Below are 12,862 nucleotides of genomic sequence, written 5' to 3' on the forward strand. Positions count from 1 at the left end.
AGTATTTCGAGTATTTCCGAAGTTTCCACGAAACGAAATTGGGGACTGAATAACATGAATTCATGCTGTTATTCTTAATTTAGTTTTGATGACTTATTTTATATATGAAGATATTTCTCTTATATCGGGGGAAGCTCCAGAAATTCGGTGTTGACTGTGAACGTTCACCTTTGAAAAAACAAAAATGGAGGGGGAAAAAAATCGAAAGAAATTTAAGAAATAAAAAAAAAAAAATCACAAAAATGAATTTGTACATGATGCTTTGTGTCTCATCAGAAAGGTGGAGAGCGGTTTGGTGGGAAATGCTCCATTATTCAGTGTCCAAAGTCATCGTTAGAGCTGTTCTACAGTGAAGGTGAAGGGAAGCAGACGTCTGAAGCTCTAATAATAAAAGCTCCTCACAGAAAGTTCTTCACCTAATGGTGATGAAGACGCTGCCTGATGCCTGAGACACTGTTCTACCAGAGTTCTGAGAAGATCTGTGGTGTAGAGTGCATGTTTCTGAACTTCCAAACGTGGCGGAGGGATACATTCTGGTGTAAACCAGGTGGAAATTCTAAAAATTTACATTTAAAATGTAACTTTTCTGAAAGAGGTCTAGAGCAATTTCAGCTATTTGGGGTGGACTCTATTACTCAGTGTATGAGAATACATCAGTCAGAGCGGGGGGTTGGTGGGTTTGTTGGTTTTGGTGTAAAAAAAAAAAAACGCCCCGTTCTAGATAACCTCCCCCAGTCAGAGCTGTGGTTCTACAGTGAAGGTGAAGGGAAGCAGACGTCTGAAGCTCTAATAATAAAAGCTCCTCACAGAAAGTTCTTCACCTAATGGTGATGAAGACGCTGCCTGACGCCTGAGACACGGTTCTACCAGAGTTCTGAGAAGAGTTCGGCTCTAGAACCTGCTTTTAAAATCAGATCATTAAAACGGTGGAGGGATACATGCTGCAGGGTAGCTGTAGTGCGGCTACAGAAAGTAGTCCCTAAAGAAAACTGGATTAGCTGAGATTCTCTATTCACTATTTTACCACCATCATCATCATCATCATCATTTTGTACTCATCAACTCAGCTTGGGTTTGGATGGTTAATAAATGGAGAGGGTAAATTTCTCTACAGTGAAGAGAAGCTCTCGGACATCTGAGTTCTGCTCATTTTGGAGTTTCTCTTCAGGTCAGGGCCTAGTTTCAGTTCCTGTAGACTTCAGAAGCGGAACATCGGTTTTCACTTGTGTTTTATTCTGAAAAGAGAAACGAACTTAAGTCATATGCTGGATTTTATTCAAGTGAAATAAAAACACGTTCTACTGGGATGCAAGGTGAAGACGGTTGATGGCCAACCCAACAACCAGCTTAGCCTGTGTCCGTCCAGTCGGTGTGGTCCGCCCTGGTCTTAATGGACCCTGGTCACCCATAAGGAACAACGTAGCTAGTTAATTAGCAGGGTTAGCGGTTAGCAGGACCAACAAAGCGTTAGTATGTTTATGTATAGATGCAGATATATATATATATATATATATAACTTCAAGTGCAATAAAACCAGTATAAATACGGACAAACTCATTTATCATCACAGCGGTCTGATCTGAATCCGATCTGCAAATTCCGGAAAAAAAGGAAAGCCCAGAGAACTGAAATGTTCATGTAGCTGCGGCGCTAGCTGATCTGTTTACAGTGTTGAATTCTAAATTAATGCACAATTCAAGCTGAGCACTCGCATGGTTTAACCGTGTGTAGAAGTTCGTTCGGTACGTTCTCCAGCTATAGTGAAGAAGCATTTTGCCTGAAGCCTACGTTCTGATTGGTGTTCAGGGCAGAAAGCTAGGCCATGCCTTCTGTAAGCGTAGCCAAACCAGTGCAAATCCAAATCTCCCTTTCCTGTCCGGAACGAAGCGAACATACAGGCCATTATTCCGAGAATCAAGTCGTCGGCCTCCCACAAAATCAGCTATTTGGGGTGGACTCTATTACTCAGTGTCTGAGAATACATCAGTCAGAGTCGGGGTTTGGTGGGTTTGTTGGATTTGGTGTAAAAAGCCCCGTTCTAGATAACCTTCCCCAGTCAGAACTGGGTGTTCTACAGTGGAGGTGAAGGGAAGTAGACGCAGATGAAGCTCTAATAACAAAAGCTCCTCACAGAAAGTTCTTCACCTAATGGTTGGTCTTTGCCTTTGGAAATTCCACCAATTTTCAAAAGTTCTCCATCATTCAATAGCAAAGCTGTCTAGATCTGTCAATGATCGTCCCCAAAGAACGCTCGGACCCCGTTTACACAGGGTAGCCAAAGGCGTCTCTGGCGTCTGGATCGCCGTGTGGGACGGAATATGCAAATGTGCTTGTTGCGCTGCGATTATTACTGGTGTTTCCGTTGTACTGGGAGGGGTTTAGGTTGTGGCTCAAATGCAATGTCTCCGACCACCTCCTGAAGGGATTGCTTTGAGGTGCCAAGCAGCCCACCTGTTCGGAGATCCTCCTAGCACTAGCACTAGCCCAGGCATCACCCCAGCTCCATCCCACCAGCTAACAGACGCCAACATTGTGCCTACTGTGCTCTCTCTGACTCCGGCTGCTGATGGCAAAGCGGCGCGACCACTGAGCTTGCGTTTTTATGTGGCTCGACCTTCTCCAGATATAATCCTGACACTCAAGACGGATGGAGTGACCAGGTGTAAACGGGGGGAGCTGTGTTTACATCCCAATCACTGTGATTTATATTAGATTTAAAAAATTGGTGGAATTTCCCTTCAAGCTCCTCAGTTCGCAGACAGCACGGCGACAGGAACGTTCGTAAAGATGGAGTATTAAAAGTCTTCATAATTTTGAGTACCATCAGATTTTGGAGTCTGAGAGCTGTGATTGGCCCCTGTACTGAACAGTGCTGGTGTGGGGAACCATCACTGATCCCAAGAGTTTATATATAGTGTTTATAATCACAAGTGTATCGCCGCCCATCGTCACGGTGTGTGATGTGGGCCTTCGTCCTCGGAGGGTGGTGGTACGCTAACCGGGGAGCTCCACTGGGTTGGACTGGTTTCTGTCCGTCTGTGTTTATGTACGTTAATGTCCGTTTATTCAAGTGCTGAAATGTCGTAGTTTAAAAAGGTGGAGTCTTTCACACGATCAGCGAATCCCAGTCGAAGTCGTCCTGGATCTCCTCGCTGTTGCTGTGGAGCTGCTTCATCGGGGGGCGACTTCTGGGCGTGAGAGGTTGCGTTTGAAGAGCTAAGAAAAAGAGAGAGAGAAGGGATGAGACTTGACTCAGAACACAGCAAAATGCAGGTTAGCCAAAACATTAAAACCACTTCCAAATGAAGATGCTAGTCGGTGACTGAACAGTTGGTGGGGTCGGATGGTTGTGTCCGGATGACCGCGGTTCGGCGCTTCCCACAAACGGTGGTACCTGCGTCAGGGCCTGGCCCGATCCGAGCTGACGGAACAGCAGCTGGTTAATGTTTAATGATGGTTACGGGTGGAGCGCGTCACAACACAACACACGGTGCGGCGCCTCCTGCTGTGAATGAGGCTGCATTGCCTTAGACACTGTCAAAGTGCCCATGCCGACCCCTGTCCACCGTCACCTACAATAGACTTGGGAACATCAGGAATGGGCCTTGGAGCGAAGGAAGAAGGTGGTCTGAAGGTCCGATGAGTCCTGATCTTCTCCATCATGCTGATGGAAACCTGGGACTTGGTGGTCAGTTCGACATGTGGCTCAGAGTGGACGGCGCTCCCTGGCGAGATTGGGATACACTGAGAGTTCATGACCAGCCTAACCAATGAAGAACGCTACCCTACAGAACCAGGCATTGAAAGGCTCTCTAGGGAACCTAAAGGTGGTTGTGGTGGTACTGCAGAGTAGCAGAGTGTCTGTGGTCTCACCGTTGGAAGGCAGAGGCTGGCTGGTGGCTGGCTGGTTTTCAAGGTTCGAGGTCTGTGGAACCTGGCTTTGAGGGGTCAGAGGTTTCCTGGGGCTCTGGAGAGAAGGTCCCCCACCGAAGGGCTGGAGCTGGGAGGGAAAGCTCAGGGGGGACGGGTGCGTTAAACTAGCCAGAGTGGGAGGAGCAGCGGGCGGCTGAGCTAACTGGCTCAGCGATGGGTGGCTGCCGGACGAGGAGCCGATGAGTCCCTTCTGGGTGAAGAAGCGGTTGAGGGAGTCGCAGAGCGAGGTGAAGAGGGCCGGCTCCAGCGCCCAGTCACAGAGCTCAGCCTGACGCATGCTCTCCACCAGGTCTGAGACACAGGGATAAGAGAGAGAGAGAGAAGGGATTAGAGCTCATGAGGGCTTATCAGTGTAATGGACAATATGTCCAAATGTTTGTGGACACCCCTTCTAATGAATGCATTCAGCTACTTTAAGATGCACCTGCTTCACACACCGTCACAGTGAGAGCTAGCCAGGCTACAGTACAGCCTCCAAACATGGTGGAGGTAGTTTCACACACAGTTCCAGCTTACGTTAAAAGCTAGCCAGGCTACAGTACAGCATCCAAACATGGTGGAGGTAGTTTCACACACACCGTTACAGCAGTGTGACACAATGTTACCTTAAGGTAAACAAGAGACCCCCCTCCCCCCTCCCAGTATACATTGTTTCGGACCCAGGTGGACCATAAGCGTACTGTACATCTGATGGTAATCGAGTCTAGTTGAGTTTGATGAGGCTGATGTTTGTGGTTTTACTTTGTGGTGTAAAAGAAATGGACAGTGTTAGTCAGAGCAGCCTCTTTTCACTGGCCATATTTATTTGGACACATATGTTTAATGTATTAGGTTGGAAAGATGTGGGTTTGTCTATTTGTCAGGCTTTTTATCTCTGAATATGAGAATGTGAACATGCAAATTCTCACAATGTGATTCCCCTAGTCAAATACAGACCTGGGTAACTGGTGAGATCGATGTTGGCCCAGTCCAGACTACTAGCAATCCTGAAACTCTCTCTCAGAGAGTCGGCATGACTGAACCAGTCAGCAGGAACAACTGAGGAAAAGGGAGATGGCAGGAAATGTTGATTAATGTAGACAAAAGGTTTTGCTTCGGGATAGTTGTTGGTTGTTGAAGTGTTGCTAGGTGGTGACTATGCTAATGGGCAGGTTGCTAGCAATTATTACTGGTAAACTGAATGGACAGTGTGGGGTACTCACCGTTGTTGTGCAGCAGCCGGTCAGGCTCAGAGTGCGCTGGTGGGTTTTGGTTAGGAGTGAAAGTGGGGTTAGTGTTGGGAATGGGGTTGGGGCTGCTGTTAGCATTGGGAATGGAGTGTGTGTTTGGGTTGGCAGTGGGAATGGAGTGTGTGTTTGGGTTGGCAGTGGGAATGGAGTGTGTGTTTGGGTTGGCAGTGGTAATGGGGTGTGTGTTTGGGTTAGCAGTGGGAATGGAGTGTGTGTTTGGGTTAGCAGTGGGAATGGAGTGTGTGTTTGGGTTGGCATTGGGAATGGAGTGTGTGTTTGGGTTGGGGTTAGTGTTGGGACAGGGGTGAGGCGACAGCGGTGGCAGGGTTGGTGTGTGGAGGGGTGTGATGTCGCTGGGTATTCCGAGTATATTGGGAAAGTCGGCTGCAAGAGAGAGAAACCGGTGTTATTGGCTTTATTAGCATTAGTGAGCAGTGCTTGGTCCCCGATGATAGCCACTTCCAGCGTAATCTTAAGACAGGGGTTCGGTTCTCATGGCGACGGCTATGATGGCCAGAGCTCCGAATTTTGGGATAAGAGACTGGTTACCGTGGAAACACCATTGCAACACATCAGGTTTGAGTTAACTGCTCGAGCTAGGCTCCTCACACTATACTGACTGTTGGCATCAGACAGACCGCTTTTAACGGCGGATTTCGGTTCATTCGCGCCTTCACTGCACTTTTAACTGCACGATTAACACATCGCTGCCCCCTACTGGTGGAGGACACACCAATTCTAATGAATGCAAGGCGTGCACCCATTACTGACATAGCATTAGCGATGGAACTGTGTTCTCTGGAGCACTTTTAGGATAAGCTGGGGTGGTTATCATCATTGTAGAATATATGCAATCAAAACCTCACAGCAATGCTGTGACTAAAATCTAGTAGTAAGCCTTCTAAGAAAAAGCAGGAAAGAAAAGCAGGAAAAACATTATTATTTTTTAATAATCTAATTTCAGAATAAGCAGGTGTCCCAATACTTTTGTCCATACTGCATAGTTTGAACTATGCATTTTTAAACATGCTTAAAATTCTCGTTCATTACAACTGATAAATGTCGCTAATTTTAAGGGTGAAAGTTTCACCGGAATATTTTGTTCTAGTTTAGGCTACAAATGGTTTAATAAATCATAATTAAATAATAAATAATTAATTAATGCAGTAAGTACATCAAACAAATACAGTCCAGGCTTTGGCACTCACACTGTGAGGTGACTCGCTCCCTCATGGAGCGACAGAGCGACTGAAAGGAGGTGTACAGGTCCGGCAGGTTCAGGTCGGTGAAGGAGAAGCGGAGCGGCGGGTCGGTCGCTGGGAGAGAGGCGGCGGTAGCTGTGGGTAATGGGACAGGTGGACGCTGCGGGGTGGGGGGTGGGTGGGAGAGAGGTAACGACACCATTAATAAGGTTACCTCATTAAACCTTCTACTACACACTTCAATGACAACAAGCTTCATAGACCCTAAAAGAGAACCCTGCGGGATGCCACAAAACATGCTAACCCAAACAGCGCTAATCTAGCCAACTTTTCATGGTAGGTTCTGCAATATGATTAATAACAGAATCATAAACATAGGGTTCAAAAGGTTAACGTTCAGCTGAAAGAAGATATGGGCAGAAAAAATAAGTAGCTAGTACCTTAGCAATTAGCATGCCTAAATCAATGTTACTTACTGTTCTTACACTGTGTGACTCACTGTCACCTAGAAACACTGACTAAAATATCATATTTGTATAGATAATAATGCATCATACAGGTTCATAAACCATCTAAGAACGATGCTAAGCTTGACCCGACCCAGTCAAAACAAAGCTACATCAGCATTTTAGCATAAAGTAGCGTCACTCAGGAAGCGTGCTATCAGCAACGTTATTATTAGTAACTTATTAACTTCATAAAGGCCAACTTATTACCTGTATTAATGCTCATTTATAACTTTATTAATGCTAATTTGTTACCTTTATGAATAATAAGTAACCTATTAGCTTTATTAATGCTAAATTATTAACTTTAATAATGCTAACTTTATCATCCTACACTGTGATTTGGTCAAAGTCCTGATATGGAATTTTCTCATTAGCTTTGTAGCTCTAGTCTGTTGTTATTTACTTGTTAGCTACATTAGCCCTATAGCTATCGTAGGCTAATGTTAGCCAACTGGATATCTAGCAAAAAGTGTTAGTGAGAGAGGTAGTTCATACAATAATATTTTTAAATATGTGGCTCTACTGGTCATTTTTTTATGAGGTATCCTGATTTTTTATTGATCATCATAAAGTAGCTAGCGATGCTAACCCAACCTCCCGCACTGATCATCATAAAGTTGCTAGCGATGCTAACCCAACCTCCTGCACTGATCATCATAAAGTAGCTAGCGATGCTAACCCAACCTCCCGCACTGATCATCATAAAGTAGCTAGCGATGCTAACCCAACCTCCTGCACTGATCATCATAAAGTAGCTAGCGATGCTAACCCAACCTCCCGCACTGATCATCATAAAGTAGCTAGCGATGCTAACCCAACCTCCTGCACTGATCATCATAAAGTAGCTAGCGATGCTAACCCAACCTCCCGCACTGATCATCATAAAGTTGCTAGCGATGCTAACCCAACCTCCTGCACTGATCATCATAAAGTAGCTAGCGATGCTAACCCAACCCCCCGTACTGATCATTGTTTAATGGAAAGGTGAGTGTTTTGTACCTTGCAGGGAGGCGGGGACAGGGTAGTTCTGATGTCTGGTGGAAGTGGGAGGGGCTCTGTTTGACTGACATGTGGTTTGTCCTCAGAGGAAAGTGTCTTTTTAGGGATCTGGAGACGTAGCAGAGATAAACGCTGTTGAGATCACGTGGGTTCGTTTCCTCATCGAGAAAAAAAGTGAGAAAAGCGAAAGCGATACCGTCTCCTCCTCGGCCTCGTCTGTCGAATACGGCCGCTTGACTCCTCTGGGCTGAGGCTGGTAAAGTGGTCCATCCATGGTCCAGTAGGAACCCTGGAGAAAGGGAAGAAAGATCAACCAGAACGTGTTAGGCGTCTGAAGTTAGTTGATATATTAGCATGCTGCTAACTGGACGGACGTTCTGACACAATTCAGGCTATTCCTGTTGCTAACGTCCTTCAGTCCATGTTTTACAGTGTCAGGAGCCACGTAAGTAAGTCTATTAGCGATTAGAGAACACCTCCACTCAGGTCGAGAAGAGCGTGCGATGATTTAGGCCTGGATTTAGCACCTATGTACATGTCGGTTTCTTGTTAGCTACATTAGCATCAGTATGGTAGTAGCTGCTGTAGCATTTTCCCAGGGTTGTGGGAACGTGTAAAATGATAAGGGCTTATTTTAGTGATTCTTATCTGGGAACAGTAGACTACAGAGTGAAAGGATTAGAGTACTGTCACCTTTCCGGGGTCACTCTCTGGTCTTGGAACTTTCCGGAAGCATTTATTCAGAGAGAGATTATGTCGGATTGAATTCTGCAAGAGAAACACAAAGCAGTGAGGGGAGTGTCTACCTGTAAAACTCTATGTAACATTAAAATAACCCTAAATAAACATAAATGTAGTGGTCAGTGAGAGTGTCTACCTGTAATTAACTCTATATAACATTAGAATAAACCCACATAAACATAAAGTCAGTGGTCAATGAGTGTCTACCTGTAATTAACTCTATATAACATTACAATAAACCCAAATAAACATAAAGTCAGTGGTCAGTGAGAGTGTCTACCTGTAATTAACTCTATATAACATTAGAATAAACCCACATAAACATAAAGTCAGTGGTCAGTGAGAGCGTCTACCTGTAATGAACTCTATATAACATTACAATAAACCCAAATAAACATAAAGTCAGTGGTCAGTGAGAGTGTCTACCTGTAATTAACTCTATATAACATTAGAATAAAGCCAAATAAACATAAAGTCAGTGGTCAGTGAGAGTGTCTACCTGTAATTAACTCTATATAACATTAGAATAAACCCAAATAAACACAAAGTCAGTGGTCAATGAGAGTGTCTACCTGTAATTAACTATATATAACAATAGAATAAACACAAATAAATATAGTCAGAGGTCAGTGAGAGTGTCTACCTGTAATTAACTCTATATAACATTAGAATAAAGCCAAATAAACATAAAGCCAGTGGTCAGTGAGAGTGTCTACCTGTAATTAACTATATATAACAATAGAATAAACACAAATAAATATAAAGGCAGTGATCAGTAGGAGTGTCTACCTGTAATTAACTATATATAACAATAGAATAAACACAAATAAATATAGTCAGTGGTCAGTGAGTGTCTACCTGTAATTTACTCTATATAACATTAGAATAAACCCAAATAAACATAGTCAGTGAGAGTGTCTACCTGTAATTAACTCTATATAACAGAATAAACCCAAATAAACATAAAGTCAGTGGTCAGTGAGAGTGTCTACCTGTAATTAACTCTATATAACATTAGAATAAACCCAAATAAACATAACGTCAGCGGTCAGTGAGTGTCTACCTGTAATTAACTCTATATAACATTAGAATAAACCCAAATAAACATGGTCAGTGGGCAGTGAGAGTGTCTACCTGTAATTAACTCTATATAACATTAGAATAAACCCAAATAAACATAAAGTCAGTGGTCAGTGAGAGTGTCTACCTGTAATTAACTCTATATAACATTAGAATAAACCCAAATAAACATAGTCAGTGGTCAGTGAGTGTCTACCTGTAATTAACTCTATATAACATTAGAATAAACCCAAATAAACATAAAGTCAGTGAGAGTGTCTACCTGTAATTAACATATTGTACTAAACTTTTTCATAGTTTCTATTTATTGTATTATATATTGTATATATCGTTTTCTTCGTTACCTTCCAGCCTCGTCCTGCTCTGCTGTAATAAGGGAATGTATCACTAATCCACGTGTAGATGTCATTCAAGCTCAGCTTCCTCTCTTGGGCGGAGCCTATCGCCATGGCAATAAGGGTGGCGTAGCTGTGGGGCGGTTTCCCCTTGGAGTTGAGTGGAGGGGAGGTAGAGGGGATGGCCGGAGGGATGCCAGCGTCTCTGCCCCGCTCTCGCTTTTTCTCCCCTCTCTCCTTCCCGGAGCGCAAGGAGCTGACCCCCAGCTGAGGGAGCCAGTCGATACTGGTCAGACTGGAGTCCAGTTCAGACGTCATGCTGGAGGAAGCGGCTGTGGAGTGGAGCGTTATGTAAGAGTGGGGCTCGGGCCAAACAAAGCAGTTTACAGTGGAACAAAACCAGTGCTTTCAATGAACACGTAGACTGGTTGTGCATGAAAGAGCGATACCACACACACACACACACACACACACACACACACACACACACAGGGCCAGCTTTATAAAACTTTGTGCTACTCCCTGCAGTCTGTGCGGTACGGTAATGAAGCCCTACTCATAGTTATGGTTTATGGATGGGAATTTCTAACCATCAAATTCACCATCAGGCTCCTCCTTAACTCCATCATTAACTATATTTATTATAATTAACATTGTATTAACTATACTTATACTAACTTTAAATATAATTACCTTTAATAATGTAAAGTTAAATATCGTTAACTTTCATAATGCAACACATACATTTCGTTAAAGAAAACATAACCGTTTATAACCTTATTATTAACTTTATTAATGCAAACATAAATATAATTTTCTTTTATTAAAGCCAACAAACATTATTAGCTTGATTAATGCTAACTAAAATAATTAATGTTATACTGCAAATTTAAATATCAATAACCTAAAACTTAACTTTAATTCGAATCATATTTAATTAGTGCTAACTCTAATAATGACTTTATTAAAGCAAATGGATTTTGTAAACGTGATGCTTTTATGTACACTAGGTGTTGTGTAGCCTTATCAACGCTGCCCTTCAGTAAGGTGTTACTATTAATGCTAACTTAAATATCTTTAACTCCATCGATTTAATAAATATTATAACATCATTAAATGTAGCAAGGATAAGTAAAATATTCATTTTTTTCAATCTTCAAAATAAAGTTTTCATGCTACCTTAAATATCATGAATTTAATTAATGACAACTTTTCATTAACTGTATTAATGCTAACTTGCATAAAAGTAACTTTTTAATTCTTAATACTTAAATATTATTAATTGTAATAACTTTATTAAAGCTAATTTGCATACCCTTATCTTCATTACTTAACAGCATTATAGTACTAAGGATAGGTTAAATATAAATATTTTTAAATGCTAAATAAAAAAAATATCTTATAAGAGAAATTTAACAAAAGCTTAACTTACACATATTTAACTTTTACATTTAATAATATCAAAAATATCAAAGTTCTTATGCTATTTTGAGTATAATAAAGTTTACTTACATTTTCACTTAATTAAACAATATTAACTTAATTAAGAGTCTTTTGCTGTAAATAATATTGTTATTGCTCTTTTAATTCTTATTTATATTGTGTTCATAGTGTAAATTATTTATCCAAATTTTTGTAACTGAGTGTCTTGCTATCCCTTTCTGCTGTTACACTGGGAATTTCCCCACTGCGGGACTAATAAAGGACTTATCTTATCTTATCTTATCTCTTCAACATTATGAATTGTATAAAGATTAACGTAAACAACGTTTTTGTAACAGTAACTTCAAAATAAACTTTATTAATGTTAACTTACACATTGTTCACTTTCCTTAATGCTAATTTGCATATCATTCGCTTTATTACGTCTAACGTAAACATAATTAACTGTATTAACTAAATTCAATTAAGCTTACATTAAAAACAAGTAACTTTTTAAATCTAAAATAAAAAACTAAAACTTTTAATATCATTAATACCATGACAGATGTGGGAAATATGGTGATGCACCGATCCCGATCCCAAATATTTAGTTTAATGTTTCTTTGTTTTTTTCACGGATGGCGACACGTTAATGTTCCTAAAACACGGAAATTGGGACTGAATCCACCTGGATCAGCTACCTAACCACACGGCTCTTCTGGAGGTCAGTAAACACCTCAGCTGGAGCACATCTGTCTGAGGCTGATGGGATTAGGAGGTCACATCGTGACTTTAACGTACGTGATGAGTCCAGATCTGCAGTGGAGCGGCTGCAGACCGGAGAGCTCCTCACAGCTGCAGAGGCCAACCAGAGCAGGACAGCTCCTCTGTGGGAACCCTCCGACCTCCTGCGCGGTTTCTAGAAGAGGCTGGATAGTTTTACATTCTTTCCAGATAGACTCAGATGTAATTAGCGAGAGTGAGCGAGAGAGAGAGAGAGAGAGGTAGAGAGAGACTTACCTACCACTGTCCTATCAGCAGGCCCCAGGCTTCACACTGTGTCAATTTTTAATGCTGTCATCTGTTGCTCTGCGGAGGAGCTCCCTCCCTCCCTCCCTCCCTCCCTCCGTCCGTCCGTCTGTCCCTCTGTTTGTTTTTCCTTCTCCTGTCCACTCTCTCTTCCTCTTTCACCTCCTCGCTCCTTCACCTCCCCTCTGGACCTCTCTCCTCTCCGTCCGGACGCTTTCCCTCGTTCCCTGCAAGATATGATTGTACAAAGCAAAAGGAGGGGGAGCAAAAAAGTATCTGAAAAGTTCTTCCTCTCTCTCTCTCTCTCTCTCTCTCTCTCACTCTCTCGCGCACTCTACCCTCCCTTTCTCAGGTCCTACGTCACACTCACTCCACCCTCCACC

The 12,862-nt window shown here is 42.5% G+C and overlaps 2 protein-coding genes across 5 annotated transcripts in view; both read right to left on the bottom strand.

Moving 5' to 3' along the window:
- mfap5 (microfibril associated protein 5) overlaps window positions 1-12,862 on the bottom strand; it is a 69,483-nt gene that overhangs the window by 54,174 nt on the left and 2,447 nt on the right. The gene's annotated exons all lie outside the window — the stretch shown is intronic.
- On the bottom strand, window positions 1,254-12,555 carry foxj2 (forkhead box J2). Of its 4 annotated transcripts, none has more exons than XM_072680589.1 (11): window positions 12,471-12,552; window positions 12,252-12,369; window positions 10,038-10,360; window positions 8,566-8,640; window positions 8,069-8,161; window positions 7,873-7,980; window positions 6,371-6,524; window positions 5,136-5,546; window positions 4,870-4,971; window positions 3,874-4,224; window positions 1,254-3,216 (listed from the first exon to the last, which is right to left on the bottom strand). In XM_072680589.1, the coding sequence occupies exons 3-11, from the start codon at window positions 10,344-10,346 to the stop codon at window positions 3,107-3,109; spliced, it is 1,713 nt and encodes a 570-aa protein (XP_072536690.1). In that variant the 5' UTR covers window positions 10,347-10,360; window positions 12,252-12,369; window positions 12,471-12,552; the 3' UTR covers window positions 1,254-3,106. The 4 variants fall into 4 exon arrangements, with proteins under 4 accessions (XP_072536690.1, XP_072536692.1, XP_072536694.1 ...); XM_072680591.1 differs by having other exon boundaries at window positions 12,475-12,489; XM_072680593.1 differs by lacking the exon at window positions 12,252-12,369 and having other exon boundaries at window positions 12,475-12,555.

This window comes from Salminus brasiliensis, chromosome 5, assembly GCF_030463535.1.
Source record: "Salminus brasiliensis chromosome 5, fSalBra1.hap2, whole genome shotgun sequence".
NCBI classification, from domain to species: Eukaryota; Metazoa; Chordata; class Actinopteri; order Characiformes; family Bryconidae; genus Salminus; species Salminus brasiliensis.